Source organism: Melanotaenia boesemani, chromosome 1, assembly GCF_017639745.1.
Source record: "Melanotaenia boesemani isolate fMelBoe1 chromosome 1, fMelBoe1.pri, whole genome shotgun sequence".
NCBI lineage: Eukaryota > Metazoa > Chordata > Actinopteri > Atheriniformes > Melanotaeniidae > Melanotaenia > Melanotaenia boesemani.
In genome coordinates, this window is record NC_055682.1 from 30,168,686 (window position 1) to 30,188,139 (window position 19,454).

Genomic DNA, 19,454 nt, shown 5'->3' on the forward strand with positions numbered 1-19,454 from the left:
ACCTGAATCCTTCACTTCACAAAAAGTTATCATAGTAACACAAACTAATATGTATGAAACAAAACATTTGCAAGGCAAGTTCAGATAGGTGCTCATCTTTTATTGATGGAAGTTCAGTCTTGAGACAGCTCAGTACACCAGTTAAACATAATACCCCTTTACATAAAGTTAATTCTTACACTCTAGCGTTACAATCAGAAGCATGTTAGACTCATGAGGGCAGCTACAGTGGGTCACCAACATAGAAGACAAGGAGGATGCTTCTACCCATCAGTCACTTTAATAAGGACCGATGTTTATCTCATCATTCACCTGAAAAAACACTAAAAGTGCTCAGTCATAGTCAACTTCAGTAAACCACACCTGGTTCACAAGTTCCAACTTATATATGATGGCTTCATGACACAACTAACAACACAAACAGTAACTTGCTCATACACCTCAGGATCCGACATCCAAAACTAGCTTGTTTTATGCAGTTAAAGAAAATATACAAGTAGAATCGGACGTCCCCAAGCAAATGTTCACCATTCACAAAAGTCAAGTATAATATAGAATGTAACAATGTCTGGAGTAGATTAGGAGTGAAACACTAACAGATACACTGAAACACAGTGAAAGCTGGCATATAAGAGAGGACACTTCATAACACTACAGTGTTTGGGTGGGGGGGGATGAAGTTCAGTCTGGGCTGCAAAGGGAGCCCTTTGTTTTAGGATGCCAACACTTTGTTCATCATACTGGCAGAGGAGTGTAATTAGTAAATTGTTTCAGTGCTAAAGGTGTACAGTTACGGTAAGCTGGGGCCACCACCACCAACCACGCCCAAATAGGCAGAATTATGCATGCACACAGACATGGATGCATCCACCCATAGACTCACACTTTTAATGAAACAAATGAGAATAAACAGCTGTTTGTAGTCAGGGTGTATTGATCTGAGGCCCTGAAGACTGGTATGATTGAAAGAAAGGGGGGGAAAAAAGAAAGATCAATAGAAAAGGAATGGAAACATTAAATGGAATTGTATGGAAAAAAATGCCACTCCCACCCAAATCAGCTCTGTCTTACATTTTTTTTGCATCCTCACCTAAATGCTAAATACTGGAGTGGGAGCCCAGGTGTTGCATGAAAACAGCTGTGAGCAGGAGTGAGGTTAGGAGAGCTAAGAAGAAGCAATGAAAGTGATGGGAGAAAGCATGGCAGCCATATTGGCTGTTCAGGGCACAAGAATGACACGCATGGTGTTGGTGTAACCAGAGCCGGGACGCCAGCCAGTCAGGACGATGACAACGTCACCCTCTTTGAAGAAACCTCTGACCTTACCTAGAAAAATAAAAACAAACGTTTGTTATTTCACAGTAGAAAAAGGCAGAATCGTGTTCTGGATCAGAGCATCACACTAGGTTGAACCCATGCATGTAACTTTTTCACTTTACTTTTATATTTGCCGTCTCAAGTACACTCACCAAAGTGGTAATGTTGCTTACCCATTTCCATTGCAAAGTTGACACGCATGTCAACGTCTTCTGCCCACACACTGTTGGAGGGCTTGGTGTAAAGGACAGGGAAGATTCCACGGTACAGGTGGGCCTGGCGAGCTGTCTGGGCATTGCGGGTCACAGCGAGGATAGGCGCACGGGGCCTGTACCTAGAGATCAAGTGGGCAGACCTGCAGACAAGCAGAAATGCAGCTGAGCACAAAAAGCCCCCACTTAATCCACACTGTGTTACATGATTATTTTAACAGAACATAGAGGGAAACTGATTCATAGAACTGTGGTGACAAAAAGACTCAATGCTTCACAAGAAAACCTGTCAGAATTACTGAATATTCTGCATGAATGGATTTGATGTGCGGTCTGAATAAACGTGTTCTTTGGCTACATGCACACACCTACAATATTTGATGTCTGTCAACCACACCAATTAAGATTAACAGCTGCTAGGAAAAGTATGTGAAAGCAATGAAATTATACAACTGGCTAAAACCTGAATCGGCATTGATGGGATGGGATGGGATGGGATGGGATATATGGAAGTGGTCAGGCTTTTTCCTCCAATCTTGGAAAAATATTTTTGGTGACATATTGGCTCATTTGAACACCAACTGAAATGGACCCTATAGTTTCACATATTTTTCCCAGCTTAAAATAACGAATGTTCTGCATTAAAAAGAGGAAAAGTTTCACCTTCATAAATCAAGACATTTTTAGCTCATATTGAACATTCAGAAGAATCAGAATAAATCTTAAAGGAAATGGTCTAATGTTTTCTTTTTAGCACAGTTTAAGTTCTTAATATGAATACTTACATCCACATAATTAACTATATGGAAACATATCTGAGCTAAACCCTGCACTCAAGGGTTTCAGATATTCTGGCACATGTTGATTTCTCATGTTTGGAAGACCTTTGTTAATCTTTAGATTCAAGAAGTAAAATACTCATTCTAAATCACTGTGTGCTGCACATTTTTAATGCCAACACAGCCCTGAGAGGACAAAAAACAGGTGACGACAGTGGTGTATCAAAGGAGTGCAGAGGTACTGTTAGTAGCCCAGCTGATGTCCACTAAACACTAGTCATTCCAGTAAGAGCAGTCAGGACCCAGGGTTGCTGAACTGGGAAAGTTATTGTTCAGTTGAAGCAGAAATCCAGAATTAAAAGCCCCAAAATGTTAAACAAGATGTCTAGAGAAGCCAGCAAAAAAAAAAAAAAAAAAAAAAAAAAAAAAAAAAAAAAAAAAATGCTGGTGAACTTGGATGCAGAGCATGCATGATGTATTAAAATCTGTTTTCCAATGATAATTTGACATTTCATCTATGTAAAACTAGTTTCTCATCTTTTTTTCCTGAAATTACAGCCTTGATCTTCACCTAGATGACAGGCAAAATGATGCCTCATCAAGAATTTTGAGCAACTGCACCGGTACATTTTTACACAAGCAAGAGTAAAGTGGACACCTGAACTGGGCAAATGACATTTCCCACTAATTACTTGCTGTTTCCATACACCCTAAATATCCACTCATATCACGCACACTCACACAAAGCCAAAGGAGTGGGATCATTGGGAGCATGTTTGGTGCTGGGAGAAGAATTAAAGCGGTGGTAAATAGTCATGTGTTTGGCAGCACCTTACCTTCAGGACCAGGATGATTTCACCTCTGCACCTCTTTCTTACCTCCCAGTCTTAGTGAGAACAATGATGGCACTAGCGCAGCATTTGAAGGATGATTCCACAGCTCCACAGGCTACAGCCTCTGAAGGGTCTCTGGTGATGTGGGAGTGTCTCCTCAGTTCCTCAAACAGCTGCCTGTGGAAGGTGGCGGCTTCGGCCTCTCGTGCTATCTGAGCCCCAAAGGGAAGGGTGGGCCGGGGATTACTCTCAATCACACTCTCCACAACTGCACATTGAGGCACTCATACTACCAGAAGCAACTGGCAAACATGTAGCTAGACTCCTTAAATAAAAATGGCCAGTAATGCCATTTAAGAGATGTCAAAAAGTAGGGACAAAAATGGTGTAATTAATGAGTAAACCTGTTTTAATATCATATACACTGGTAATTAATAAATTAACAAATGAATAAATAATTAAGCAGTCTAGCTGAGGTTGTTTGCCAGCCCTCCCAGTTACTCCCTCTGTTAATCCCTGTCTGGCCCTACTCTCCATCTCCTTCAATACCCATCAGTGACTTCCACGAGGTGTCAGAACCAAATAACCTCCCTACCTTCCAGAGCCAGTCAGCACAATGATCGCAGAGGCTAAGCTCTTAAAGGATGCCTCAACAGCGCCGATTGCAATGGCCTCAGCGGGGTCTTTGCAGTGCGGCGTGGAACGACGCAGGTCCTCAAACACCTGCCGGTGGAACATGGCTGCCTCGGCCTCACGAGCAATCTGGCACAAGTAAGGGCAAGATGCATCGAGCAAATGCATTCCCACACCAGGCGCACAGAGATATGAAACAAAGTGCCAAGACAAGAAGGGAGAAAAGACAGGGAAAACAGAGATGTACAAAGTTAAAGAAGTACAGAAAAAAAAAAAAACAGAAGTTAAGGACAGGAAGGACAGAAGGAAAAGTTAAGAGGGACAGTCAGGAGAATTTAGGTATACATGTAGTGGGAGGGAGGGGGCACGGGGAAACATCGTTAAAACGGATCAAAACAAACATTGGCATGATGTTAAATTTCAAACTGAAATACAGCCGACTAATCTGAGGTTAAAGCAACTGCACAGCAACATGAATGGTTTAAGAAGAAACTATGAAATTTATATTTATCAAAAACAGATATTAAATATCACATTTAGCCTTTTATATAATAAGAAAAGTAAACAAGGCTACTAAAAAACCTAAAACAAGCAAGAGCTTAGATGTCACACTGCACACAAAGTTAATCAGATGGTTAAAAACAGCCAGGAGAAAGAAAGAAGCAGAGGGATCATTATTAATATCGACTTAAAAGGTTAGTCAGTGAGTTTGTTTCCTCACTATGACTGGGTTTAGATTAACAGTGCAGCTTTTCTCTCTACTTTGAGGCATCAGATACCACTTCAGTGCAAGTGCAAGCTTTACAGTAGCAGCGTTAGAACTGCTGAGTCACTGAGACATCTGCATTGCATCTGCAGAAACTAGCCAAGAAAGGCTTGAGCAGTGAAGGACAGGCAAGGCAGGACTGAATGCATTGTCCATCTATGCAACCGATACAAACTGTAATGTTGATGGAAGCACGCAGACTGAATTATTTTTAACAATATTTAGTCTGATACCTTAAAAAAGGGCTTAGTTGTCATCTGTCCCTGACTCAACACGACTGTGGGAATCAGAGAGCCCAATTACCTATAATGCACTCAGTTGAAAATGCCCCCCCCCCTCCCAAAAATGTGCCTTCACTGAAATCTGCTGTTTTAACCCTTTCATTTTGTGTAACAGACCTAATGAAGAACACCAGACTTATACTGTGTATGCAGGTAGCATAAATATGTGTTGATAAAGACTTGAACAGATCAGTTTGGAGATTCCACTGCAAAGCAAGAAGTGCTTCAGAAGAATAGATAGAAGTGCAGGAAATAGGCATTCACCTTAGTTTTGGGAGGAAGTACGCACATGCCATTAAAGTAAGTAAAAACCACAAGCATACTTGTGATATACAACTTTGTGCTTTGTCAATTATCTTCAAGTGATTAGAGTTTTGTGGTTGATGTCGGTTTTTTAATTTTTTTTTCCTTTCATTAGATCCTTTCATTTAGAAAGTCTGAATGAAAGTCAATCTCTCAAGGCATAATCACTAGAATTAAAGAAGGGATAAGATGCACACCATTTCCAGCATTCAGTTTGGCCAAGCTGAAAAGAAAAAGCTGCAGCACCAACGTGCAAATGAATAAGAATTAACTGATACAAAAATCTGAAAAATTGAATCTCCAAGAAGCTGCTGTTTTATTTCCTTTAACCTCATTTTTTAATTTATATTTGAGAATTACAAATCATGCAATATCATGCAAACATAATTAATATATGAAATGACTGAGTTGCGCTTATTTAATCTGATTTTAAATAGTTTTCAAATAGCTGCTTTTGTTAATGTACAAGAACTCACCATGTGCTGTGTGCGGACTGCTTCCAGAGGGTAATCACCCTTGGCAGTCTCTCCACTCAGCATGATACAGTCAGCTCCATCCAGGACAGCATTAGCTACATCACTGCCCTCAGCACGGGTGGGTCTAGGCTTCTTAATCATGCTCTCCAACATCTGAGAGGTTCAGGAAGATGACACAAGAGTTAACACACACACACCATTTACACCTGAAAGTCTGTACTGTTGGTATTTTCAGTCATCTGCAAAATCTTTTCTCCTGGGGTCAATCTAACTTAGCAAAACCGAATTTCCTGTGCCATTATCTGACCTGGGTGGCACATGTGATTGGCTTGCCAGCTCTGTTGCAGCGACCAATCATCATCTTCTGGGCCAAGAAGACCTTTTCGGTGGGGATCTCAATACCCAGGTCACCCCGGGCAACCATGATGCCATCACTAGCCTCCATAATCTCATCAAATCTGCAAAACAAACATAAAATTCACCTACACTCATCATAGGATGTGAATTAGTACTAAGGGCAAATTAATGTCCCATTATGCAAGTAAAAAATGTTGAGCAGCAACCACGTCCTCCACATACACACCTGCGTACACCCTCATGGTTTTCCAGCTTGCTGATGATCTTAATGTTTTTGCCCTTCTCTCCCAGTACTGCTCTGACAGCATGCACATCTGCTGCTTTTCGAATGAAGGAGGCAAAGACCATGTCGACTCCCTGCTCAACACCAAACTGCAGGTCCTTGATGTCTTTATCTGAAACAGCGGGCAGGTCTACAGCAGCACCAGGGAGGTTCACTCCTTTCTTGCTGCCCAGAGTGCCACCATTCTCAACCTCGCACATCAGGTAATCAGAGCCTAGAGAAAATATTTATTTATTTAACTACAAACACAATGAGACTTCTTAGATAGATGTATTATGTCTTTAACTCTATGACTCACCGATCTCTGTGACCTGCAGGGATACGAGTCCATCATCAATGTAGATCTTGCTGCCGATTTCCACCACTTTGGTAATGTTCTTGTAGTCCAGCCAGAGGACCTCATCACTGCAGTTTTCCTGGTACGCATCGTCCAAGGTAAGCTTAATCACCCCGCCCTTCTTCAGCTCCACCTCAGCAGTGCCACTCTGTCACATCATCATCAGAATACAATTTTACCCTTGGCATTAGTGACTTTCATATCAAAAGTTCTTGAACTATTATAAATATTGTAGTGTGGGGAAAAAAATAACTATAAATAACTCACTCCCTGAATGAGACCCGTCCTGATCTCAGGGCCCTTGGTGTCCAGGGCAATACCGATAGGCCTGTATTGGATGCTGCCAGGCTCGAAGCTCTCACATGCCTCACGAATATTCTTGATGGTCTCCCTGTGGTACTAAAAAAGGGAAGAATTTTATATAAACATTATCTTTGGAGACCTTTTTTTATCAAAATATGAAACTATGCTGCCATCTTTTTGAAACAGACCTGTGACCTATAGCCTGTATGTCTGTCCAATCTTCCACTGCCATCACACATTTAACACATTTACTTGGTAGATGTGAAAATCAAGATGGGACTGTTAACACACAAGGTGTGTTTAGACAACTCACACGATCATAAAATGTGAAGGACTCTGAAGGACTGTCAGTGTACAGGACTATGCTGGCTATATGACTGGGTATATCTGCACGTGTGTGAATAACATCGGACTCACTATACAAGTCAGGAAGTTCCCCAACCAGACTGATTACAAGCCTGCAAAGTACGGACTGAGGAAGGCCATCAGAGCAGCCAAGAGGCAGTACAGAGGGAAGCTGGACGACTTCTACTCCACTGCAGGCGCATGTGGCAGGGTCTACAGCCCATTAGAGACTACGGGAGCAGCTCCAGTACCATCAGTGCCAAAGACCGTCTGCCTGATGATCTCAACATGTTTTACACCTGCTTTGAGACCTCCACCCCCCACACAGAGAGGAGGCTCTTAGACACCTGGACAGCAACACCCCCTCCCCCTCACCAGTCATCTCACCAGCCCAGGTAAACAAAGCTCTGAGGAGGATCAACCCCCACAAAGCGGCAGGGCCAAACTACATCCCTGGACACGCACTCAGCATGTGCCAACAAGCTGACTGACATTCTCACCTCCATATTCAACCTCTCCCTCAACCAGAGAACTGTTCCATCTTGCTTTAAGACCACTACCATTGTACCCCTCCCCAAAAAGAGCCCCCCTTGCTGTCTAAATGACTGCAGGCCAGTAGCACTCACTCCAATTATTTTGAAGTGCTTCGAGAGAGTGGTGCTGACCCACATTCAGAGCTGCCTACCAGACACACAGGACCAGCTGCAGTATGCCTACAGGTTCAACAGGTTCACCTCAGACACTACTGCCGCAGCCCTGCACATCTCGCTCTCACACCTGGAGAATAAAGACCCTTACATCAGGATGCTCTTTATTGACTACAGCTCAGCATTCAATACGGTCATCCCCCACAAGCTCACCCAGAAACTTTTCCCTGGGACTACACCCCATTCCTCTGTGACTGGCTCCAGAATTTTCTTACTTGCAGGCCTCAGTCTGTCAGGGTCGGGAACAGGACTTCAGCCAGCATCATCACTAACAATGGCACACCACAGAGGTGTATCCTCAGTCCCTTCCTTTACACCCTGTTCACCCATGACTGTGTGGCCACCCCCAAGGACAACACCATCCTGAAGTTTGCAGATGACACCGATGTGATAGGACGCATCACTGGTGGGGACGAGGCAGCCTACAGGAGGGAGGTGGCCTCTCTGGTGACATGGTGTAAGGACAACAACCTCACCCTCAACACAGACAAGACCAAGGAGATGATAGTGGACATGAGGAAGGAGAGGAACCCTCATCAGCCACTGTTTATCCACAGGCTGGTGAAGAGAGCTCAGCAGCGGCTGTACTTCCTGAGGAGGCTGAGGAAGTTTTGCATGTCACCAAAGATCCTCAGAAACTTCTACAGCTGCGTTGTTGAGTCTATGTTGACCAGCTGCATCACCGTGTGGTCTGGTATGACTACTGTCACGGACTGCAAACGCCTGCAGAGAGTGGTGAAGACTGCGTCCAAGATCACCAGGACTCCGCTGCCCTCTCTGCAGAGCATCTACCAGCACAGAGCCCACAGGAGAGCTGCCTCCATCATCAAAAGACCCCACCCACCCTCAACATGGATGGTTCACTCTCCTCCCCTCAGGCAGGATACAGGAGTCTGAAATGCAGGACAACCAGACTCAAACTCTCCAAGATCCATTATTCTTTGTAGGTTTTATTAACATCAACACGTTATCTGAGATCCTAACTAAGAATATTTAGAGCGACTGCACTGAATGAAACAATTTCATCAGGAAATTTAAAAAGTTTACTTTTTTTTGTCCTGAGGGTCTGGAATTGAATCGATCAAATCGATTCAGGAAATTAGTGAAGATACCCAGCCCTACGGACAACACTACCCACTGCTTCGTGCCTATATGAAGTAAGTCAGTTAAAGAAGTGAAATGTTTCTCAAGAGGAAATTCCTGTGAAAAGTTTTTGTTCATCAATAGGCACAATGAAACTGAACAACCTAAACCCTACCTCAAATAGAAAGACAAAAAACTAACTGATGTGGTTTTTTGTTCTGGTGGAGGTTCCTGTGTAGAAAGATTACATAAACAATAAAAGTTAGTGCACTCTTGTCCTGAATATGATGTCTGTCACAATGCTCTCATTCTTGCTGTGGGAGATGCTGGAAGAAAAGACAGTCATTATGGCTGTGTTTTCAGATCTTTTATGGAGGCTAATTAAAAGGTATTGCTGTGTTTGTGGCTATGAAAACAACAGTCTGCTGCACATGGCTTTTGCTGCGCATGCTGGGTAACCAGAGCTTTAAGTAATAACTTAAGTGGTAGGTAATCACATTTACTGCTTTCAGCATTGTAGTTTAACCCTTGTGTGCTGCCAATCTGCACAATGACTGACCTAAATTGTCATTTTTAAATAAATCTAAAGTAGGTCAGTGTTAAAACTCTGGTGTTTAAAAACAATAGACATTTCTGGATGATTTTTTGGCCACAACAGTGTTTTAATAAGAGATATAAACTCTTTATAGAGGAGGGGCAATTAGCCAAAAGATCTTAAATGAGTGTTTGCTTTTTTAAGTTCACAGTATAAATCTAAACACCTCTTGACAGATTTGGCTGATTTAGTCTCATTTCTCTAACAATATTTGCCATTTTTTTTGCTGTTTGCTGAAGTTACAGATCCCAAATGTGTCCTGCGTGCTCTTTAGTTGTGTCACAACCAATCGCCCTTCAGATCTGGTAGAAAACTTTGTAGAAGGATGCCATTTATTTGTGTACTGATGCTTCTGAAAAAGAGACCATGTGCCACATGTGGCAGTCAAAAGTTTGGGCATCCCACAAATTATCAGATCTAGTTCATTATTTCAGTGTTTACAAAAGGTTCAATTAATTTGGATTTTCTACAAAAGGTAAAGTGAAACTACAATCTCTACAAACACATTGTAGCAGTTTTGATAAATGTGTTGAGACGAAATCTACTTTCCACTTTTATTTAAAGGGGACTGACCTTGGTGTTAATTTGAGTAAACAAATTCACACAGTGTGGGTATACCGACTGCCGAGGAGAAAAAGGCTGTACAGGAAGCTACAGGAAATAGATTAAAACTAATCCAGGCCATCACAGCTCTGGTTTGTAATGCCATCATATGAATTTGGAGTTATGTTTAAACCGTTTTCTTCAAAGCCATTGATGCTTTACACTGCAGAGTAGTTACTGACCAATTATTTCATAGTTTCAACCACTATTTACTTCACAATGTCCATGGGGAAAAAATAAAAAAAGACAATAGCAATCTGCTTTATTAGTATGACTTGTCAAAAATTGCATTACTGTTACTGTAATTTAGAAAAACTAAAATGGCCATACAATTACCAGGGAGTGAAACAGATCATCTTCTGTAAATTGCGGTGACTGTATAGACACAGTGGATTGTAACAAGTCCTTTTTAAGCCATTTCATGTCTAATACCAAATTATACACACAATTCTAGTTTTGCAGATGCAATAAGAACCAACCACTTTTAACTCTGTGGAACACTACTGATCTGAATGACACCATTACCCAAAAGCCCTTTTACACTAGACCAAAATAAACAACAGTAACATTTGGCTGCTTTTGACAATGGGAAAAAGGTACAACTGTGATTTCCAAATCAGTACTTATAAGTAAGGCTATAATTTTCAGCACAAGCGCTGATCAGCAGGTAATAAACATCTGAGAGGGCACTCCAGTTTTCACTGTGTTATACTTGTGGATGAAAAGAATGAGAGCAGCTCCAAATTACGGTAAAAAAAGAAGAGAAAAAAAAGTATTGTTTAAATACTAAAGAGTCTTATTTGAAGGCTCTGTCTGACACAAGCGCAAACACATGAAGAAATGCAGCCGTTGCATTTTACGACTGCAAGGTGGCTAGCATTCAGCTGTATAGAGCCAACACTGGTTCAATCAAAAATAATAAACTGCCTCTCTCAGCCCTAACACACTATAATCATGCTGCTATAGACAACCTTATATTAGTAGCTACCCACATTGAAGAAAACCTATATATGCTCATTTTGGTGTAAAGAGTAAAATATTAATAGCTTAAAGCAAGTGACCACTTCATGACAAAATATAAGCTAATGTTTGTCAGTATCTCTTTCCCTTTGCTTGCATCAGGTAGATGAGGGAATGTTTAATTATTCATTACATGGTGATGATTTGATATATTTTTGTTAAGTAAAAAGAAACAATGTTGAGTTAGAATTTACATGGCATTCTCCTAATGGTAAAGTTGGATAGGTTATAAAGTTCACCTGCTCACTTGATCCTCTTGTCAAAATTTTAACCTTGTAAATTAGCACATCTAGTGCTTACATTCAGGACAGCTTGTCTAGTCTTGCCTGCCAAGCTGATTACAGTTCATAATGCATTACGTGTAAATTCACTAAGTAAGGACAGACAAAAACAAAGTTTGCCGCATAGTTAAACATACCAACTACTACCATTCTGTGATAAAGCACAGAACCATGTTTGATGAGGATTATCAGCAGAAAAAGTACATAACTTCTTTATCTGAAATGGATAGTATAACTTGCCTTGCCCAACATGTTTAAAGAGCAGAAATATTTATAGACACCCACCTCGTGTGAGCCATGGGAGAAGTTCAAACGAGCAATATTCATTCCAGATTTAATCATCTCCTTCAGCATCTCCACAGAACGAGAGGCTGGCCCTGGGGGAAAGTTATTTTAACAAAAATGAATAATCACAAAACTCAAATAAGTTTAAATTTATTTAACTACCTTACTAGATTTGAATAAAAATAACTTCTACAACACTGCATCGCAGAAAACACTTATGCATCATAGAAGGGCACAAACAAAAAGTCTTGACCGACCGATGGTGCAGATGATGCCAGTGTTGCGTGCAGTGATTGGCTCTGAGTCGATGTCCAGCAGGCACATGTGGTCCAGGAAAGTGTCGGCCATGGAAGCATTGAGCTGCTGTGTCTGGATGAAAGCAGAGCCCATGTCTTGAGATTTTGGCTGAGGCATGGCGATCACTGGAGTAGTTCTGCATGAAGGGGAGAAAAAAAAAAAAAAAAAAAAAAAAAAAAAAAAAAAAGACATGAATCATCCTTGTCACAAATGTACAGACTAAAGGATTAGAATAAGTCCTCTGAGAAGTACTTATTTGTTTTATAGATACAGAAAGGTTTTAAACTTTATGTCTCCCTGTTCATATGATGACTTAAGTCAAGATGACATTTACTAGTGTTCAAAGCCAATTTAAAGTCCAGATCATAGGAAGAATCAAAGCTGTCAATATTTGTGCAACCACAGCTATAAGAAGAAAAGATCACAACTATGAAACATAAGTGCAACTCTATGTAAATAATGGGCAACAGACTTCATGCAAGACTGTCTTTACTTGAGTTACTCAGTTTATGGTTTGCTCAATTGGGAGTGAATAAAAGAATGCCACTCACACCGACGCCTTTTTATTAGGCAGCTGCCAGCAGTTTACAATTGGATAACATTTACACAAATCTGATCTAAAATATCAAGGCTGATAGTGGTACATCTCACCATTATCATATTCTGTCAATGGTCTAACTCAATGAATTGCAACACCTTATTGGACATTCTGTCCCCTCACCAACATCTTACTAAGTCACCCAAGGCCACCAAACCATGGTGAAACTACAAGGGTGGAACTTCCAAGATTTCATCACAACATTAACTTCTAGCAGAGGATATGTTACATAAAATCCTGTTTTACTATTCTATCGCAAACACGCCTTAACTTCCCCTTTTAGCCCCAACCTTCAGCCTAGAGATGACCCGACATGAAACCCTGAACTCACTGATATAAAGACATATCTCAACCAACAGCCAAGTTACAATATAATGTCTTTAATAATTAAGAGAGCAGCGTCTTTTACAGCTCTTGTTGCTATGGTTACATAACTACAGTGCCCTGAGTAAGACTGACATGGTTCAATGACCAGTCAATCTGATGATAGAGTAAATACAACTTTGATTAAACTCTGGCATTGAATCAGTAATAAAGTATTGATCTTTATCAAACAATGAGCAAATGAGGTAAATGGTGTGCAGCTGAAATAAAAACCATTTAACTCCATTATCATTCTTATTATAATCGCTTTCTGCACCAAGTGTCAGTTCACTCAATGGCGGAGCTACCCAGTGGAGATATCAAGTTTCCTTTAGCCTAAATTATACATGGCACTGCCCTTCAGACAAGAACACTCTCACTGGCCAAGCAACAAAAAGACAACCCAATTCATCTTTAGGGAAACAACCCCTTCATGTTTTTGACAGTCTTTAGACAGAGGATAGATCAACACTATATGACTAAACATCAGCGGGAGACCCTGATGACAAAACAGGGCTACATGTTCATCTGTACCCAGCTAGGTGTCTAAAATATTAAGTGCAAGACAATAATGGCAGCAAAAGCTTTGATTTTTCATGTCAGCAAGCACAAACTACCACGAATCTCCTCTATTAGTATCTCTAACTTGCTTCAGCAGAACAGGAAGCAAAGGCTAGTGTACTGAGAGAATATACTTAGATACATGATGTCGATTTTGGTGCAACTGCCTAAAAAACAATTATAGTGTCCTTAAAGATGAAAATCTGTTTCTTTACACAGCAACTACAATGGCTCGACTTCCTTCAACTCATCACGTCCTCATTACAAATGCATCATGGCAGGGGATTCCTGGCAAAGCCACTATACCAACAGGAGCTGCAAAGTGATGATGTAACATTTCCATCAATGAAGCAGACCAGTGCAGTACGTGAGTGCTGTCACATCCCACAGCTGTGACTCAGACAACCTCTCTGACTCAGCTTAACCACCGGAAAGACTGTAGAGTGGGTGTGAGGATAAAAAATTTGCTCGTTTTAGAGAAATAACTACATCAAAATGTATCACACCATTTACAGGTGGGTGAAAACCCACTAAACACCTGAATGATATAAACCAGATTTCTAGAAGGTTTTACTAGCTGGCAGTAAAAATGAACTACATATCAAATACACAAACAAAACTAAATCTGTTTCCAACAGAAACTAATAAATCAAATATAGTACAAGAGAGCTTATTGTTTCTTGTTAATGTAAGTCTGGGATTATGCATGCATATCTGAAAGTCAGCCTGTCTTTTTTTCCCTGCTAATTAACATTTGCATCACAACTTTCCCCCAGTTCTCACAAAAACTAAGGAATAGAAAATATAATTTCATAGCCAGCATATTTATAAATTTAGTGAAATATCATCTCTTGACAGCATGACCTAAAATACTGCCTGCATCCTCACGTGAGGTGTTATTTTTGGAGTGGGACACATCTTCCTGATAAATCTTGGTTATTATGGAAATACCTAATGATGTTATCAGCAGGAACGTCCCACTGAAAAACAGTGATATCCCGTTTGACCCCTGGACGGTGACTGAACAACCCTGACACAGATGCAGGACTACTTTAAGAACTGACTACCTAATAATCCTTTCCAATCCCTATCCAATATCTACCTTTGTGACATAACCTATCACTTTATTTTCCTTTTATCTAGAGAAATTCCATGTAACTAACCAATTCTTTATAAAACAACCCTTTCAAATCATTAGTCATAGTAACATGGCTGTCAGGATGACATGACTATCACTGTCATCTACTTTAGATGTGATGTAACACTGTGCTAGTCCAAGTTGGCTGGCTTTCCGAGATAGTAGATGCCTTCAATCACTTACATTCACTCAACCACGTCACAACTTGAAGGTTACTTTACATACCCCCAGTAGATCCTCCTGTTCCTTCTGGGGACAAAAAAACACTCTACTAGCAATGATCTCCAAAGCCACCCCAGTGTGCTAGCGCCACCAGTGCCAGTGAACAAACTATTTCTTGCAACAGCAGAACTGGCCGCCGCAGTGTGTACAGATATGTGTGACACTTTGAGGAGCTCAAGAGTAAATCCATTCAGTGAGATTAAAGGACGTGAAGAGCTCCTGCTGCAACCAAGCAGTTGCCATGACATGATCCAACAGTCGCACGAGACTTCCACCACAGCATATCAGAACACTGACACACTAATGTTGCTTCCCGTCTAGGTCATACAAGCCCTCAAGCCCTTGGCTAAAAATAGAATCTATGCTAAATATATCACGGACTATGCAGGGTCCAAATAAATAAATATAATACTCATAATATACAATAGTATTAGAACTAAATGAGGCGTGTAAACTCCCACACAGCCCTTGCCGTCGGCTGCAGCACACAGTATGTGCAGGTACACTAAAAGTACTTAATCTGGGCATCTTGACATTGTAAGGGCTTCCATCACACGGAGTTTTTTTTTTTAAGTTGGTGTGAGTGTGTCCGCAGTAGCAAAGTAAATCCCATAAGTAGGTTTAATGTGACATTCAACATGCACCTATAACTGGTGAGAAATTTCATGGGAAGAAAGCCAGCTGTGACAGGACCAGCATCTCAGATTGATCAACAGTTCTGCTGCAGCCAAACTTTCTTCTACCAGCAGGTCAAATACAAAATTGTAGTTTTGCAAAAACCACCATCACTAGGAGGTAGAATAAGAATTTGTCATTTTCTTTGCAAATGGCAGTGAATACCTGTCACAGGGCTTTTGAAATATGTTGCACATCTGTGCTTTAGATATTACATTACGCTTTGATTTCATCAACAGTGCAAATCTGTGGATGAACAAGTTACAGAGTCTAGACTCACAAAAAAAAGAAAAGAAAAAAAAGCAGTCTGTTACAATTAGATCTGTTAAGCAGGTTTGCTTTTACTGGGATATGAAGTATAAATTTCTACATATATTTACCTTTGGTGAGTTCATACCTTTTAGACAACCAAGTCACTTGACATTATGACCTGCCTCATTCCATGGGGTAAAGACTAAATTTTGTCAACTGAGTGTACAGACAGGAAATACAGCAAAATGGACTCCAGAAATGTGTTTGTTGCAACATGAAGAAAAGACAGGCTGGGCTGCAGGCTCAACTGCTGTGGGTGCATCTGACCAAGGGGATCGGGTTACAATTTAAAACCAGACTTTAGATTAAGCTTTTTTTGGTCTAATTTAGATTAAGAAAACTTTATCCCATACAGGCAGTTTGTTTGCAGCTTATCACAGACACGAGCCAACATTCAAAGTGCCGTGTGTAGATCTAATAATCTTGTTAACCTGTCTTGAATAGACAAAAAAAATGGCAGAAAATGAAACACATTACATACCAAGGATAGCAGTACAGGGCTGAACAGGTAGGTCTTATGTATTCAGCTTCAGTAAGTCTGTTTCCTGTGCCAATACTGCAGCAAGGAACTGAAATCAATTTACAAAAGCAAGGAACACATTTCGAACTGTATTTATCGGAGAACATTTATTTTCTTTAACATAACTCAGATGGTTTACGTTTACCTCAAGTGTTTCATAAGAAACGTGACCGAGAAAACGAATGGCGAGGAACGGAATGAACACATTTTTATGACACGAACTGGCGTGAAGGGAGAAATGGATACTGAACAACACATAATTTGTAATACTGAATGACAGTTTATGCACAAGTACATAAATGTGCTAATTTAGAATCTGTCATTATAATTACGTTAACTGAATTGAAGCTACACTACACTACAGACGATGCGGTAAAAGTCACGTTCTCTCATTCTGCGTCACATTTTCCTGGTCTAAAGACATCACGACGAATAACCAATGAGAGACCGAGAAGTCGGAGGGGCAACACCCACATCAGGAGGCAACAGGAAGCGATTCTACAACGGTTAATACTTGACTCGTTACATTAAATGTCATTATTCTACAAATAGAAATTTAGAGAATAAAACAAGGTTATTGTTCGTTACACTAAAAACTGCTAAGGGCCAGTAAAGACATTCCATTCGCTCCATTCGCTGCATTATCAATTAACACAACGCTGTTAAATACAGACCGATTTGTCATATCAGCACATAAAAATAAGTATCTCATTCGCTTAATGAAATCGCCCAGACACACTGGAGTGCATATGCTATATACGGTGTTAGCTTAACATGTTTGTTTTCTTAGGAAGTAAGTAAAAAACAGACATTTATCTCAATCTTATTATTTTCGGAAATAAAAGCCCTTAAGATGCTTCTACAGAGGAAAAAAAAAGAGAGAAAAGGGTTTCGGACACAGCAGTGTGATAACATTTTTCAAACTACCCACAATAAACCAACCCAAAGGCCCTGTTTAAGGTACCCACCTCGTCTCGTGTTAAGAACGCTAGTGTCGATGTGACTGCTGGCAGACTGAGACCAGCTCAAGGTGATCTTCCCTAGTTCATCACTCTGTGGAACTACTTTTAAGTGATGCTGTGGCGTATCCATCCGACGGAATATAGACAAATAGGAAAGGTGTGGACTAGTTTAACTCAAGTATATGAACTGAAATAATCATTGAATAAACAAAAGCATTTTCTTATGTAATACTGCCTTTATAAAAACACTTGAATCGGTAAAAACAAAGAACGACGCGGAAGGATATATACATGCGTGATGGAAGTGGTTGGTAAAGTTGCGAGCCAATCGGGGAGCGTGAATGCATCAGAAGCTCATGAACTGTGCCATGTGACTGCTGCATGGCGAAGAGTAATTTCCTAAGGAAAAAAAATCGACACAGAAATAGCAGTTTGTGTGATACGCATACAAAGTTCTCTGCCAATTTTAACGACCCCATTTGAGATTTTCGTCATTATTATTGATCATAAGAATGTTTGTGCTCCATTGTCTCAAGGATGTGCATCAGATGACAAGTAGGCAACATCATAGCGTGAGCTGTTTTGGAAGCTAGTAAAATTGTTAGCGTCTTCTTTTAACTTCAAACACGCTACAGTATTAACAATTCATATTCATTACTCAAACTACAGGAGCTCACAATCAGTTTATAATGAGTCTAGAGGAGATAAAATAGGTAAATTGGTGATGTACAGAATGCGAGGCAACATCTCCATCTACCGATCAATAATAATATAGCATCACTTTGATTGGAGATATTGTAGTGTATGCTTTGTCTAAATTTCTTTTTATTTCGTCGAATAACTATATAAAAGGCATATAGGCCTAGTCTTTCTGAAGTAAAGATGGTCAGATGTTTTACACTCTGATCCAGATGACCCCTCAGGTCATGCGGATCCAGTTTCTTATCAGTTCCCGGAGTCAGAATTAGACATAGAGAAGCTGCATTCAGCTTCTATGCTCCACTTGTCTGGAACAAACTCCCAGAAAACCTTAAATCAGCTGAAAAACTCAGTTTATTTAAATCCATGGTAAATAATAATAATAATAATAAACAAAAACATCTCTGCCACATTTGAACAGTTTTATTTTAAAAATCCAAATCTGCATCTGTTTCTGTTAAGCTTGAATTTTTAAACTTGATCATGTTTAATTCTGTTTTCATTCAATCTCCTTTCTTTTTCCTTTCTTTTTTGTTTTTAATGTTAAAATATGCTTCTTATTTTCTGTAAAGCACTTTGATCACGTGCTATACAAATAAACTTGTATTGCCTTACCACTGTGGAAGACTGTGGTAAGGCAAGTATGAGTATATGTACTTAAACATAATTGGACTGAATACTTTATGTTTTGTGCATAATATCCTGCAAGCAGTGCAGAAACAGTAAAACAGTAGTTCTGTAGTGGAAACCATCTTTTAGCATAGTAAATACAACGATTAACTGCCACATTTGCAAATACAAGTAATATTTCTACAACTCAGTTATACAAACAAATATCCATCGTCCATAACTCTCTTATAGGGACAAAAAAAAACTTTTTTGTTTTGTCTTTATGTATTGCTGTAATGAAATTCAAAATCATGTTTTTGTTCACGTAAATCTATAGAAATAAATAAATAGCAAAAACTGAATGAATTCAGAACTTCTCAGTTTAAAGTCTGGTAATTTCACAATTTCCAGTTAAAAAAGTTTATTTATTTATTATTTTTTTGTGTGTGACATTTTACAAAGCACTGAATCTTTTATGGAATTAGGCTTTTATAATGTTCCACCACTGGTAGTTAATACTAAATACTGAAAACACCTTTAAGATATGTTTGTTATTAAATCAATATATATTTTACATAATATTTAATCAATTTTAGCTTGTAATCAAATTAGGCAAACTAAAATATAAACAACAGAAGAAAGTATTCAATATGTAAAAAATATACAATATAAAATAAAGATGAATATACTTTACAGCCA

General features: G+C 39.8%; 1 protein-coding gene across 2 annotated transcripts; it reads right to left on the reverse strand.

The window, feature by feature from the left end:
- Nucleotides 1-79: 79 nt before the first annotated feature.
- pkma (pyruvate kinase M1/2a) lies at nucleotides 80-17,560 on the reverse strand. Of its 2 annotated transcripts, none has more exons than XM_041993639.1 (11): nucleotides 17,454-17,560; nucleotides 12,057-12,232; nucleotides 11,800-11,891; nucleotides 6,845-6,976; nucleotides 6,539-6,725; nucleotides 6,184-6,454; nucleotides 5,908-6,058; nucleotides 5,601-5,753; nucleotides 3,187-3,353; nucleotides 1,491-1,672; nucleotides 80-1,326 (listed from the first exon to the last, which is right to left on the reverse strand). In XM_041993639.1, the coding sequence occupies exons 2-11, from the start codon at nucleotides 12,211-12,213 to the stop codon at nucleotides 1,220-1,222; spliced, it is 1,599 nt and encodes a 532-aa protein (XP_041849573.1). In that variant the 5' UTR covers nucleotides 12,214-12,232; nucleotides 17,454-17,560; the 3' UTR covers nucleotides 80-1,219. The 2 variants fall into 2 exon arrangements, with proteins under 2 accessions (XP_041849573.1, XP_041849526.1); XM_041993592.1 differs by lacking the exon at nucleotides 3,187-3,353 and adding an exon at nucleotides 3,737-3,903.
- Nucleotides 17,561-19,454: the final 1,894 nt, after the last annotated feature.

Bases quoted from the DNA above. Each gene is read 5' to 3' on its own strand.
- pkma (XM_041993639.1), bottom strand. From the start codon at position 12,213: ATGCCTCAGCCAAAATCTCAAGACATGGGCTCTGCTTTCATCCAGACA. The intron at 11,892-12,056 runs GTCGGTCAAGAC...ACTTTCCCCCAG, and splicing joins TGGCATCATCTGCACCATCG to GGCCAGCCTCTCGTTCTGTG. The intron at 6,455-6,538 runs GTGAGTCATAGA...TATTTTCTCTAG, and splicing joins CCTGCAGGTCACAGAGATCG to GCTCTGATTACCTGATGTGC.